Here is a 15120-nt window from a genome sequence, read left to right as displayed (position 1 = left end):
AAGTCTGTTCCACCAACCAACCACCCGCTGGCTAAAGGCAAATTTCCGCACGTCTATCCTACATCTGTCTTTACTCAATTTCAATTTATGCCCTCTCAGGTGATTATTCTGAGCTAGAGGAAGAATCCCATCAGCATTGAGCATGCTTAAACCATTCAAGGCTTTATACACCTCTATCAGATCACCTCGCTGGTGCCTAGTCTCCAGACACTGTAATTTGCAAAACTTAAGCCTTTCTTCGTAAGAGCACCCCTTTGTTCCATTCACTAATCTTGTTGCCCTTCTCTGTACTCGTTCCAGCAGCTCTACATCCTTCTTGAACTGAGGCCTCCAGACCTGTATACAGTACTCTAGGTGTGGCCTGACCATCGCCTTATACAATGGAATAATCACCTCCTTATCCCTGCTGGAAAAATTCCTGTATATCATTGACAATACTCCATGAGCTACTCTTGCAGCCCGTCTGCACTGCTCAGAGAACTTCATATCTGCCTGCACAACCACCCCCAAGTCCCTTTCATTCTCTACCACTGTCAGTGTTGTACCACAGAGTTGATACGTTGCTCTGAGGTTGCTGTTTCCCATGTGTAGTACTTTACATTTGTCAATGTTAAACTTCATTTAACATTGACAAATGTTAAATGAAGGTCTGGAGTAAATCTGTGCCCTTTTGTGCCCTTTCATTCTCTACCACTGTCAGTGTTGTACCACAGAGTTGATACGTTGCTCTGGGGTTGCTGTTTCCCATGTGTAGTACTTTACATTTGTCAATGTTAAACTTCATTTGCCACCTCTCAGCCCATCTGCTCAACCTTTCCAGATCCTGTTGCAGCAGCATAGTGTCAGTAGTGTCCTTGACAACCCTGCCAACCTTTCTTTCGTCTGCAAACTTGGACATTAATCCCGATATACCATCATCAATATCATTTATAAATACAGAAAACAATAATGGACCCAACACTGAGCCCTGAGGGACTCCACTAATAACATCAGTCTACGATGAGCGGTGTCCATTGATTACCACTCTCTGTCTTCTCCCCCTCAACCACCCCCTTTATGCATAGCAGCAATTTGCCTCCAATGTCACACTGCTCCAATTTGTGTAGCAGTCTTCCATGTGCAACAGTATCAAAAGCCTTTCTAAGATCCAAGTATATAATATCAAAGTTATTCCCTGCATCCAGTTCTTTTGTGACTGCATCATAGTATCCAATCAAGTTGGTCAGGCAAGACTTCCCCTTAACAAAACCATGCTGTGTCTGAGCTATAACTGAAGTCTTGTCTAAATGATCCTGCAGTGCTTCTTTAACCAGTGCCTCCATTAATTTTCCTGGAACAGAAGTTAAGCTCACAGGTCTATAATTACTTGTGTCAGCCTTTGATCCTCCTTTGTGAATTGGGGTCACATTTGCACATTTCCAGTCTATGGGTACCTCCCCTGAGTCCAAGGAAGCTCTCATAATTATGGCTAAGGGTTTGCTTACTTCCTTTGCTGCCTCCTTTAATATAACTGGATAGATCCCATCCACCCCGGGTGCCTTTCTTGTGTTTATCTTCAACAGTTTCTCCTCCACTTTACTCCCAGTTATTTCAAGATTCTGTAGCTTACTGCTAGAGTTGAATACACCTCTGGCATTCCCCTCGCTGAATAACTCCTCATGTGTGAATGTCGATGCAAAATATTCATTTAGTTTGTTAGCTACCTGAGCAGGATCATCAACACTTGACCCATCAATATCAAGTGGACCAATCTGATTCATCCCTTTCCTTCTAGAGTTTACCTAAGTAAAGAACTCTTTGCTGTTTTTCTTTGCATCCCTTGCCAAGGATTTCTCGTAATCTGCCTTCGCCTGCCTAACCTCCTTTGTAACTTGGTTGCATATCAACTTGTATCTATCATAGGCTTCTGTGTCATGTGTTAATTTGTAAGTATCCCATGCATTTTTCTTCTCTGCCATATGCCTCATTAATTCATCTGACATCCATTTTGGCCTAAACCTTGAACAATATTTCTTAGTTGGTATGTAAAGCCTAGTAGCTTCCAAGATAAGTTCTTTGAATGCTTCCCAATTTGAATTTGCTGTTGGTAACATCATCAGTTGGTCCCACTGTATAGAATTTAAATACTGTCTCAGTCCATCGTAGTCGCCTTTACGGAAGCAATAACCCTTCCCTTTACCCCTAATGGTAGTTACCTCTTTGAGTAAATCCCACTTCAGCACACTGTGATCACTGCCACCTAGTGGTTCATTTATCTGCAGATTCTTAATGCATGAAGAATCACTGCTGATAATCAAATCAAGAGTATTACTCCCTCTAGTTGCCTCCCGAACATGCTGATGTAGAAAACAATCATCCAATAAATCCACAAAAGCCCTGCTAGTGTGTGAGTATCCAGCCCCCAAATTCCAGTCAATATCTGGGAAATTAAAATCTCCCATTATAAGACACTCTGATTTACTGGCCCACTCTATTTCCCTGTACAGTTCCTTATTATAGTCATCAGAGTCATTAGGCCTATAGCACACTCCTACTCTCAATTTTGATCTCCCAATGTTTATGTCACACCAAACTGACTCCACACTGCACTGTCCAGCGATGTCGACTGGCTTCACTTCCTTGGTTTTTATGTGTTTCTTAACTAATAGCATAACACCTCCCCCCTTCCTATCCTGTCTATCCTTTCTGTAGACGTTGTACTCCCCAAATTGCAGTTCCGCATCCCTTATATCTGTGTGACACCACGTCTCTGATATCCCAACAATATCTGCCTTCGATGTTTTGAGCAATACCTCAAATTCATCAAATTTATTTACTAAACTCCTAGCATTGGTGTACACGCAAGTATACCTGCACCTGTTTCTATTCTTAGCTACCCTAACACAACCCATGTGTTTACTTGTACCGCAATGGCTCCCAGCAGTCTCTGAAATAGCATGCATCTTGTTTTTCAGGCTTCTGCTCATTCTAATAGAAGCAGTGCAAGAATCTCTTTCACCTCTGCCAGTGGCTACTGTCAATCTATTGGTCTTTGTCTTCCCCCCAAGCTAGCAGTTTTCCGACCCACCTAACACTGCCTCGATAGCATCAGCAAATATTCTTGCACCCTTTCTATTTAAGTGTATCCCATCCCTGTAGAAGCAATCTCTCCTGTTAACAAGTACAGTCCAGGCTGAAAAAAATTCTACCCCTTGAGCCTTGCACAATCTTTCCAGGGCCGAATTGATCGACAAGGCTCTCATCATATACTCCCTCCTATCGTGTCTGGGCAGAATTGCAGACACTTTCAAATTCAACCCTAATTCTCGGCTTTTGTTCAACAGTGACCTGTACTTGTTAAGTAATTCTGCCGGTCTCCTACTCTTAATATTATTAGTGCCAACGTGTACAACTATATCACCTTTTGTGCCCTTAAAAGATGATATTCGCTCTACAACGTCATCAACCTTTGCCCCTGGCAGACATACCCTGGTCCTATTCCACCTATCTTTTTTACAAAGCATATTCCCCGTTTTCTGGTGGGTGTGGACATGCTGCTAGGCATCTCCCCAGAGCGTCCCATATGTGTTCGATGGGATTTAGATCGCGGGAACGGGCAGGCCAATCCATACGAACAACGCCCTCACTTTCCAAAAGCATATCAACACCTGCAGTGCGATGGGGTGTGGTGTTGTCATACATAAACACGAACTTGGGGCCAGTAGCACCTCTGAACAGACTCACATGGGGAAGGATTACCTCAGTGCAGTAGCGTGCACCAGTTACAGTACCACCTTCCAGTATCTGGAGTTGTGTATGTCCATCCAAGATAACACTTCCCCAGACAAGAACACTTCGACCACCATATCGATCCCTTTCAGTGATGTTTGTGAGGTGATACCGTGTGCCAGCCTCTCGCCAGATTAGCTGACGTCCAGAATCGATGCTGAGACTGAATCTACTCTCATCAGTAAAGAGTACTTTAAGTAAAGATTTTTTGGTTGTAACCTTTCAAAATAGTGTTGGTCCTTAAGTTTTGCACACCAGTGTATTATTTATTTTAAAACTGAATGAGAAATTAAGTGTAAAAATTCTAATTATTACAATAAACTGTAATGTTATTTTAGTCGTGGCCAACTTGGGCATGGCACCGTAGAGAATGAAGATAATCCAAAAGTAGTAGAAGCAATTGAAGGAATACCTATTAAAACTATAGCTGCTGGAGGATGGCATTCTTGTGCTCTTAGTGGTAAGGTCCTTACAAATATTTGGTTTTCTAGATTCCATCGTAAATCTGATACCTAGTATTAAATAGAATTAATATTTATATTTACGTAGAAAAAGGAACACGTACATCTATAGGGGAATCCAAAAGTTAGGAAACCTAAACATTTATTTATTGTATGTGAACACACAAGTTTTGGAAAACTTTGCAAAACTGGAACATAAGGTACAAGTCCATACACATATTCATGGACTTGTATGTTTATATCTTATAATTCGTCATTGGGTGATGTATTTTCAGAAACACAATGTAAAGTCTCATTAGGAATGCTTTCAATAAGTTAGTAATATTCTCATTAAGTTTCTCAAGTAAAGATGACATGTTTTTAAAAGTATGATGCCTGAGATAACCTCACAGAAAATAATTTGACATGATGTAAAAACAATAAGACAGTCTCAGCCTTTGCAGCATGAGAGATTATGCCAAGTTATTTTAGTTTTGTTTGAGGCAACTTTTCTGATTCTCTGTGATCTCTTTGAAAATCTGTAGAAAACTCAAAATTTGGTGTGCTTTCAAAAAACCTGTAGAATATAGATGTATCTATAATCCACGAATCTATTTATAATATGGAATGCATGTGAATTCTTACTGCTCTGGATATCACTGTATAGAGTGTAGAGTGTATTTAGTGTCAAGCGGCACCAGGGGTTTTTCCCATCTCCGCGTTGCTTTCATTGTAGGTGTGCCAGTTCACTGCAAAGGCCAGAGATTTAAAAGTATGTGGATATTGTATACGTATAGTGTTATGTACCATTGTTCTTCTGGCCATTTAGCCGCTGGACCCCTGCTGAGGCCCAACGTTGTTCACACTCAGCCCCTTGGAGGCAGGCCAGGTATACCAGCGTTATAATAATTTACTCTGGCAGGTCCTGCCACCTAATTTCCTGAGATTTCAGTGACTAGGACCTAAAAAAAAATTTTTTTTTTAAATAATAATTTTTTGATCTTTTGCGTGGGGGGGGGTAGAGTGCTAGGATTTGAAAGGCCGAAACTATTGGCAAACAGTAATTTGGACATGATTAAATTTGGACGTGTAGGCCAATCGCTTGTGTACAGATAGAGTAGGGAAGGGAGACTAAAGACTAGGGGGGAGAGACAGAAATATGGAGTCAATAGGGAAGGCGACCCCAATAGGTGTCAGTGGAACATGCCCATGCCCCACTAGAAGGAAAAATGAGGGTGGCGAAGAAGGGAGAAGACAAGAGGACAGGCACCCCCCCCCCCCCCGCCAGGGAAGTTTGTTTGTTTGTTTGTTATTTGGTTTTTAGGAGCATTAGCAACTAAGGCCATATTGCTCCGGGATATGCGGTGGTCTTCCCTGATCTTTCCGCATCCTCCGTATTTGGTCGTGACGGTCTCGAACCCCGGTCTAATCAAGAAGCGTGTGCTATGCACTGCTGCTCCTTCCCACCTGGCTACGGAGGTGCCCCTGCCAGGAAAGTGGAGTGGAAAGAAAGCCAGGAAAGAGTGCCCAACTCGGTCGCCAGTTGGCGCACTGGCAGCAAATCTGATATTCAAGGTGGGGAAAAAGATATGGGTCCAACGAAGCAGTCAGAACCAGTGCCCCGATGTCATTCATGGGCTATGTGTCCATCCAGGTAGGTTGAGGTCAGTCACGTTTATGGGTTATATACCCGACCAGGATAGTGTCTCATGGAGTGTCTCTTTTGCATCCTGGATGGGTCTGGTCCATTGATCCTGTTTCCATCATCAGGGAGGGCGGTCCAGTGCCTTTTCCATCCAGTGAGCCCATCATTTCTGTGGTGTGCGTCTTATTCAAGTAGGTTGGTAGGGTCAGACAATTTGGGTTTCAGTGCTAGTGTATTTGCTCATAGTCCGGTGTTGTCGAAGTTTAATGTCTGCTACAAGGCATACTGTGCCCTTAGTTCCTGATCGCAGAACAGCTTCTTCTTCTGGCAAAAAGTTCCTGTGCAAATCTGGTGAGGTTCTTATATTGTTCGCTTGTGTCCAAGAGATGATGCTCCTGGCCTCGCGGCATGTAGGTCAATCTTGTTATTAGATTTCCACATAGGTCCTCATAGTTTGTACATTCGTGCATGAGGTGGGTCCAGCTTTCTGATTCGCCACATGAACAGTTGGGGTTTTGGAGGAGGCCCAGAGATGTTAGTTTCTCGTTGAATGGGCCATGACCCGTCAATAAGTAGGTGGCATATAGGCCTGGGCAGAACCATACAGGTAGTTTCGGGAAAACCCTGTGCGCATTAGGTATGAAGCGTCATGTCACCTCCCCTTTGGTTGAGTCTGTCCACGTGTTTTGCCATTCTTGTTTTAAGCATGCCAAGAGCCAAGCCTTTTCCATTTTTATATTGTTTGTGGGTTCAATCGTAAAGCCCGAGTAGATCACAGAGATACCTTTTGATACGTAGTATGCTAGTCCGCATCTGGCCACTTCAAGATCCAGTGGTAAGGATCCAGTAAGAACCTGGAGCGCCTCCGTGCTCACAGTATTGCAGGCTCGGGTGGTTTTGAGAAATATTGTTCTTTGTGTCGAGTCCAGTATTCTTTTGTTGGTGGTCAGTCTGGTTCTATGGTACCATATTGGTGCAAAGTATGTGATCGCTGGGAGAAAAGTAGTCTTCTAGTATTGCAACATGGTTTGTTTACTCAGCTCCCAGTCCCTGCGTGAGACTCACAAAATCAAGCCCGAGTAGTTCCTAATCTTGATCCTGAGTTGCCTGAGATGCAGTTGGAATGTGAGCTTCCTGTCAAAAATGATCTCAAGGTATTTCATTTGTTGGGCGAATTTGATTGTAGCACTGTATATGGGATGTTTTGCAGTTTGTGAATCTTGAATCTGTATTACAATGCAAGCTGTGATGTCTGTGTGGTAAGGAATCTTTATATATGAACCAGTCAATTCTTGAGTCAGTATCCCATAAAATGTTGTATATGGACAAGAGGCACTGCATGAATTGTTTAATTGTAGCTGCAATAAAAACAATGAGCACAGCTTTACTGAGTGATGATCATTATTTTTGGGGATGGATATCATCCCTGTTTATGGAATTGTAGATGCACAGATTATAAAAATAAACATTTAGCCTCATAGATGCCAACTCTCTAGATTTATGGTGGAGAATCAGTCTCTTTTACTAGATTTAATCCTTTTTAGCATTAGCATTAGTAGAGGCATTTGATGCAAGAAAGCAAGCTTATGCAGCATCAACCAAAAAAAATAAAAAATAAATAAAAAAATAATCACTTCCACTTCACCCCTCTGTTCCATCAAAATACCTGTCCAGCTGAGCCTTAAACTTATTTAGGCTATCAACTTCCACGACAAGGGATGGAAGTCTGTTCCACCAACCAACCACCCGCTGGCTAAAGGCAAATTTCCTCACGTCTATCCTACATCTGTCCTTCCTCAATTTGAATTTATGCCCTCTCAGGTGATTATTCTGAGCAAGAGGAAGAATCCCGTCAGCATTGAGCATGCTCAAACCATTCAAGACTTTATACACCTCTATCAGATCACCTCGCCGGTGCCTAGTCTCCAGACACTGTAATTTGCAAAACTTAAGCCTTTCTTCGTAACAACACCCCTTTGTTCCATTCACTAATCTTGTTGCCCTTCTCTGTACTCTTTCCAGCATCTCTACATCCTTCTTGAAATGAGGCCTCCAGACCTGTATACAGTACTCTAGGTCTGGCCTGACCATTGCCTTATACAAGGGAATAATCAGCTCCTTATCCCTGCTAGAAAAATTCCTATATATCGTCGACAATACACCATGAGCTACTCTTGCAGCCCATCTGCACTGCTCAGAAAACTTCATATCTGCCTGCACAACCACCCCCAGGTCCCTTTCATTCTCTACCACTGTCAGTGTAGTACCACAGAGTTGATACGTTGCTCAGGGGTTGCTGTTTCCCATATGTAGTACTTTACATTTGTCAATGTTAAACTTCATTTGCCACATCTCAGCCCATCTGCTCAAACTTTCCAGATCCTGTTGCAGTAGCATAGTGTCAGTAGTGTCCTTGACAACCCTGCCAACCTTCGTATCGTCTGCAAACTTTTTTTTTTTTTTTTTTTTATGAAAACCCCAAACAAAAAAGGTATCGAAACCTATAGTACTTAGTACCGTGCATGGGTTGAAGGAGAAGTATGGGGGGAGGGGGGTGCTGGAAACTTTGCTCTAGAGACTAAACATGGGTTTCACCACTTCAAGACTCCAATAAGCAAAGTGGTGGTATTTCACCAGTTGATGATAGTCATCTACCACCTACATTGAACATTAAGCTTGATATACCATCATCAATATCATTTACAGAAAACAATAATGGACCCAATACTGAACCCTGAGGGACTCCACTAATAACATTAGTCCACGATGAGCAGTTTCCATTGATTACCACTCTCTGTCTTCTCCCCCTCAACCACCCCTTTATCCATAGCAGCAATTTGCCTCCAATGCTACACTGCTCCAATTTATGCAGCAGTCTTCCATGTGCAACAGTATCAAAAGCCTTTCTAAGATCCAAGTATATAATATCAAAGTTATTCCCTGCATCCAGTTCTTTTGTGACTGCATCATAGTATCCAATAAAATTGGTCAGGCAAGACTTCCCCTTAACAAAATCATGCTGTGTCTGAGCTATAACTGAAGTCTTGTCTAGATGATCCTGCAGTGCTTATTTCACTAGTGCCTCCATTAATTTTCCGGGAACAGAAGTTAAACTAACAGGTCTATAATTACTTGTGTCGTCCTTTGATCCTCCTTTGTGAATTGTGGTCACATTTGCACATCTCCAATCAATGGGTACTTCCCCTGAGTCCAAGGAAGCTCTCATAATTATGGCTAAGGGTTTTCTTACTTCCTTTGCTGCCTCCTTTAATATAACTGGATAGATCCCATCCACCCCAGGTGCCTTTCTTGTATTTATCTTCAACAATTTCTCCTCCACTTTACTCTCAATTATTACAAGATTCTCTAGCTTACTGCCAGAGTTGAACATACCTCTGGCATTCCCCTCGCTGAATAACTCCTCATGTGTGAATGTCGATGCAAAATATTCATTTAGTTTGTTAGCTACCTGAGCAGGATCATCAACAGTTGACCCATCGATATCAAGTGGACCAATCTGATTCATCGCCTTCCTTCTAGAGTTTACATAAGTAAAGAACTCTTTGCTGTTTTTCTTTGCATCCCTTGCCAAAGATTTCTCGTAATCTGCCTTCGCCTGCCTAACCTCCTTTGTAACTTGGTTACAGATCAACTTGTATCTACCATAGGCTTCTGTGTCACGTGTTAATTTGTACATGTCCCATGCATTTTTCTTCTCTGCCATATGTCTCATTAGTTCATCTGACATCCACTTAGGCCTAAACCTTCAACAATATTTCTTAGTTGGTATGTAAAGCCTAGTAGCTTCCAAGGTAAGTTATTTGAATGCTTCCCATTTGGAATTTGCTGTTGGTAACATCATCAGTTGGTCCCACTGTATAGAATTTAAATACTGTCTCAGTCCATCGTAGTCTCCTTTACGTAAGCAATAACCCTTCCCTTTACCCCTAATGGTAGTTACCTCTTTGAGTAAATCCCACTTCAGCACACTGTGATCACTGCCACCTAGTGGTTCATTTACCTGCAGATTTTTAATGCATGAAGAATCACTACTGATAATCAAATCAAGAGTATTACTCCCTCTAGTTGCCTCCCGAACATGCTGATGTAGAAAACAATCATCCAATAAATCCACAAAAGCCTTGCTAGTGTGTGAGTGAGTGACCAGCCCCCAAATTCCAGTCAATATCTGGGAAATTTAAATCCCCCATTATAAGACTCTCTGATTTACTGGCCCCCTCTATTTCCCAGTACAGTTTCTTATTATACTCATCAGAGTCATTAGGCATATAGCACACTCCTACTCTCAATTTTGATCTCCCAATGCTTATGTCACACCAAACTGACTCGACACTGCACTGTCCAGCGATGTTGACTGGCTTCACTTCCTTGGATTTTATGTATTTCTTAACTAATAGCATAACCCCTCCTCCCTTCCTATCCTGTCTATCCTTTCTGTAGACATTGTACTCCCCAAATTCCAGTTCTGCATTCCTTATATCTGTGTGACACCACGTCTCTGAAATCCCGACAATATCTGCCTTTGATGTTTTGAGCAATACCTCAAATTCATTAAATTTATTTACTAAACTCCTAGCATTGGTGTACACACGAGTATACAAGCACTTGTTCTTTTTCTTAGCTACCCTAACACAACCCATGTGTTTACTTGTACCCCAATGATTCCCAGCAGTCTCTGAAATATCCTGCATCTTATTTTCCAGACTGCGGCTCATTCAAATAGAAGCAGTGCAAGAATCACTTTCACCTCTGCCAGTGGCTACTGTTAATCTATTAGTCCTTGTATCCCCCAATCTAGCAGTTTTCCGACCCACCTAACAATGCCTCGATAGCATCAGCAAACATTCTTGCACCCTTTCTATTTAAGTGTATCCCATCCCTGTAGAAGCAGTCTCTCCTGTTAAGAAGTACAGACCAGGGTGAAAAAAATTCTACCCCTTGAGCCTTGTACAATCTTTCCAGAGTCGAATTGATCGACAGGGCTCTCATCATATACTCCCTCCTATCGCGTCTGGGCAGAATTGCGGACACTTTCAAATTCAACCCTAATTCGCGGCTTTTTTTCAACAGTGACTTGTACTTGTTAAGTAATTCCGCCAGTCTCCTACTCTTAATATGATTAGTGCCAACATGTACAACTCTATGACCTTTTGTGCCCCTAAAAGATGATATATTCGCTCTACAACGTCATCAACCTTTGCCCCTGGCAGACATACCCTGGTCCTGTTCCATCTATCCTTTTTACAAAGCATGTTTCCCGTTTCCCTGACAATAGAGTCACCAACAACTACTAGTTCCTTTGGGACCAGCGCATTCTGCCTTGGGGGCTGCCGCTGTGTTGCGCGATGACCAAGTGCAAGCTCTGGCATTGGTGTGGGCAGCTGAGAGCTTGATGGGCCCTCACTTTTAATCCTTCGAGGGCATCCACCCTGTCCTTTAAGCTCTCATATAGGCCCATAACAACGCTGAGTTGTCACCTGATTTGCTTACACTCCTTGCATCGCGCACACACAAAGACATCCCCCATGGCAGTATCATGTCCCATACCCGACTGCTCCACAAACATCAAGCAAGTAGTGCATTTTAATGGGCTGTGATTCAGAGGGCAACTGCCACTCTCAGTTCTCCCCTGAGCCACAGCATTCCCATTAGCTTGGGCCTTTTGCTTTGCTGCTCTGGTCTGAGTCATGATTTTGATTTAATTTCAATAAAATTTCAATTTCAGTACAAAATTAAAACCCTAAACTTATATCCCAACACAGTTATAACGCTGTATTTATGTTTCAGTATCGAGTGTTATCTACGAAATCCCTTTATATAACTTCTGTATCAAGTTAAGTATTAATTATTTATTTTTTACTAATTATTTATGTTACGTAACCCAAGTCATTATATGTATAGTTAAAAGTACAATTTAATTGACAACTTCAACAAGATTAATTATCTGATTAATTGACAATATTATGTACTATACTATACTATATTAAGCTTATGCTATCTATTTCGAGATATTTTGTATCGCGTAACAATGGCAGCAATTTACGAACAGTAAACACGTGGATTTGATACCCTTTCCGATACTAAGTAATACCTACAAAATCTCTGTCTAAGTTACTTTAATCGAAGTATCGTAAATAGGAATATAAAGCTACTCTAGAAAATAAGTTAATATGCCAATTTAAGCTAATAAAACAGAAAATAAATCAGAAAAAACTTCTCCGTTCCAGGAGCGGCAAAAATGTACGTCCGCACAGGCTACTTTCATTCTCAAACTCCCAATTTTCCATCTCACTGTCATAATAGATTTGTGACAGTGTTTCTCTGTCCTTTTTTAAACACTCAGTTTTTTTTATTCTTTTTTTTTTTTCACAAAAAATAATAAATCTACATTAAAATTGGAATTTTTTTAAAAATGTTTTCCGAAGTTTTTCTCATTTTTGTTAATGAATTGGCTGTCAGATGTATGACTGCCAATTACTCTGAGTTTCTGTTTTGCAAAATATAAACTCAGAGTAATAGTATTGTTCTCTGTTATGTGCAGTCATTTCATAGCACTTGTGTAGTGCAATATTAATTAACAATATCTTTCAGCAAGATGCTAAAGAAATATGGCATAAAATTTCAGAACACTATTACCCAAGATTTTCCATGTATTGTAAAATCTAAAAAAGTAACACATTTGCTTTGTGCATAATATGTAGATATGATTTTCAGTTTCAAGCAATGGGAAACGTCATGTATTATTATTAGCCATATAGTGCAAGGAAGCCTGAGGCTTATGCTGCACCAGCTGAAAAAAAAAAAATTTCTGAATTACCCTGCAAGAGAGAGAGAGAGAGTCAGAAATAGAAGGAAATTTCCAAGAAAGAGAAGAATGATAATATCCAGCTCAGGCCTCTGGGTGTGCCAAGCCCATATGTCATATAATTAGACATATGCAAACAAATAAGCATAAGGACAGTATGCAGTGAAAAGAAAGAAATGCAAAAAGAGATTATGCATTTTGTGGTGACTGTGACCTCCTATGTTCCAAATTTTTTTTGGCTTCTGTGGGCATAATGCACCTCCCAAGGTTTTTGCAGTACTTTGATCCAAGCATGAGGCGGGATTTGAACCCGCGACCTTTGGGTTGCCAGCCAGGCACTTTACCCACCCGGCTAGCCCGGTCGGCATGTTCCAAATGCTCATGTTCATAGAACTTCCTCTGAGTTGTGTGCTTTTGTGTTTTGTTATGTTTTTCTCTGATTTATTTTTTCTGCAAAAAATAATAAACCTTGAAATTTTTTTTTTAAATTTTCCAATTTTTGCTTATTTTCATTAAAATTAGCTATCAGGTTTGTTGTAATAGTGTAAATTGCCAAATATAAATGTGCAATAATAGCATTTTTTACGGTTATATGCAGTCCTTTCTTAGTATTTGTGGGATGCAAAGCTAATGGCCAATTTTCAATAAGACGCCAAAGACAGAAATGTAAAATTTCAGAACACATATATGCAAGATTTTCAGTATTGTAAAATCTGAAAAGTTTGAAAAATCACATCTATATGTGCTACACAAGGCAAACATATTGCTTTAATGCAGTTGGATGGATTCCATCCTCCCCGGGCTCCGTTTTTTTTTGTGTCCATCCTCAACAATTTCTCCTCCACTTTCCTTTCAGTTGTCATGGGATCGTTTGGCTTCTCGTTGGAGTTTGGTTGACTTCTGGTGTCCTTGCCCTGGGGAGTACCTTATATGTGAGTGTGGATGCTAGATGCCTGTTCAATTTGTCCACATCCTGAGCGGGGTCATCAGCAGTTGGCCCATGGACATAGGGTGACCCATTGTGGTTCAGCCCCTTCCTTCTACTGTTGGTGTGGGCATGAGAGCCTTTGCTGTTTTTCTTTGCATTATTTGCTGGGGACTTCTCGTAGTCTGCCTTAGCTTGCCTAACCTCCCATGAGTAATTACAGCCCTTTTAGCTTAACTTTAGTTCCAAGGAAAATAATGGAGTCACTGGTTAAAGAAGTGATGCAGGACCATATAGACAGAAGTGCAGTTATACTTCAGTCACAGGATGGGTTAATTAAGGGGAGATCTTGTGTGACCAAATGACTGCATACTATGATGCAGTGACCAAGGATCTGGATGCAAAAAGTAATTTTCACATCATATACTTGGATTTCAGGAAAGCTTTTGATACTGTTGCACATAAAAAGACTGCTGTACAAAATGGAGCTATGTGGCATTAAGGGCTGGTTAAAGGGATGGTTAAATGGAAGAAGACAGAGAATGGCATTAGTGGGCACTGCTCTTCATGGACTAATGTTATTAGTGGAGTTCTCCAGGGTTCAGTGCTGGGTCCATTGTTGTTTGCAATATTTATCATTGATATTGATGAAGGTATATCAGGCTTAATGTCTAAATTTGCAGATGATACAAAGGCAGGCAGGGTGGTTAACGATAGTCATCAGGGTGAGCTAATGCAACAAGATCTAGAAAAATTGGATTGATGAGCTGAGAAACGGCAGTTTAATTTTTAACATTGACAAATGCAAGGTACTGCACATGAGTAGCCCAGAGTAACTTATCAATTGTGTGGTACTACAGACAGTGGATAGTGGAGAATGAAATAGACTTGCAGGTAATTGTGCAGTCAGACATGAAATTCTCTGAGCAATGCAGACATGCTGCCAGGACAGCTCATGGGGTTTTATCAATGATATACAGAAACTTTGCTAGTAGAGATAAGGAGGTGATCCCTTTGTATAAGGCCATCATGGTTAGGCCTCACCTTGGATACTGTATACATTTCTGGAGGCCTTGCTTTAGGAAGGATGTAGATCTGCTGAAACAGGTGCAAAGACAGGCAACCAGATTGGTGAGGGGAGTAGAAGGATGCTTTTACCTAGAAAGGTTTCACTTCTGCAAATTGCAGCATCTCGAGACCAGGAACCTGTGGGAAGATCTGATTGTGGTGTTTAAAGCTCGAATGAATTGAGTAAGCTGAATGTTAATGGCATTCTTCCACTTGCTGAGACGACACACACGAGGGAGCATAAATTCAAGTTGAGGAAGGATGCCTTCTGCCAGCAGGTGGTTGATTGTTGGAACAGTTAACATTTGTCACATTCGTCCTTATATTCCTAATCCGTTTAGATGCTATAAATGCCAAAAGTACAGCCACTCTCAAACGGCATGCAGAGGAAATCCAACTGTGGATCCTCTGATCACAATCAAAATGACTGTTCAGCGAAAGAAATGAC

The 15120-nt window shown here is 41.2% G+C and overlaps 1 protein-coding gene across 1 annotated transcript in view; it reads left to right on the top strand.

Moving 5' to 3' along the window:
- The window catches only part of LOC150083230 (E3 ISG15--protein ligase HERC5-like), a 144903-nt gene that overhangs the window by 72690 nt on the left and 57093 nt on the right, over positions 1–15120 (top strand). Inside the window, exon 4 of the mRNA XM_090378441.1 lies at positions 4107–4228. Within this exon, the coding sequence (XP_090234567.1) occupies positions 4107–4228 (122 nt within the window). The remainder of the gene's footprint in view (positions 1–4106; positions 4229–15120) is intronic.

The sequence above is a fragment of the Mastigoproctus giganteus genome, chromosome 7 (genome assembly GCF_048544385.1).
Source record: "Mastigoproctus giganteus isolate SK-2022 chromosome 7, ASM4854438v1, whole genome shotgun sequence".
Lineage (NCBI taxonomy): Eukaryota > Metazoa > Arthropoda > Arachnida > Uropygi > Thelyphonidae > Mastigoproctus > Mastigoproctus giganteus.
This window is presented reverse-complemented; position numbering and strand designations above follow the sequence as displayed.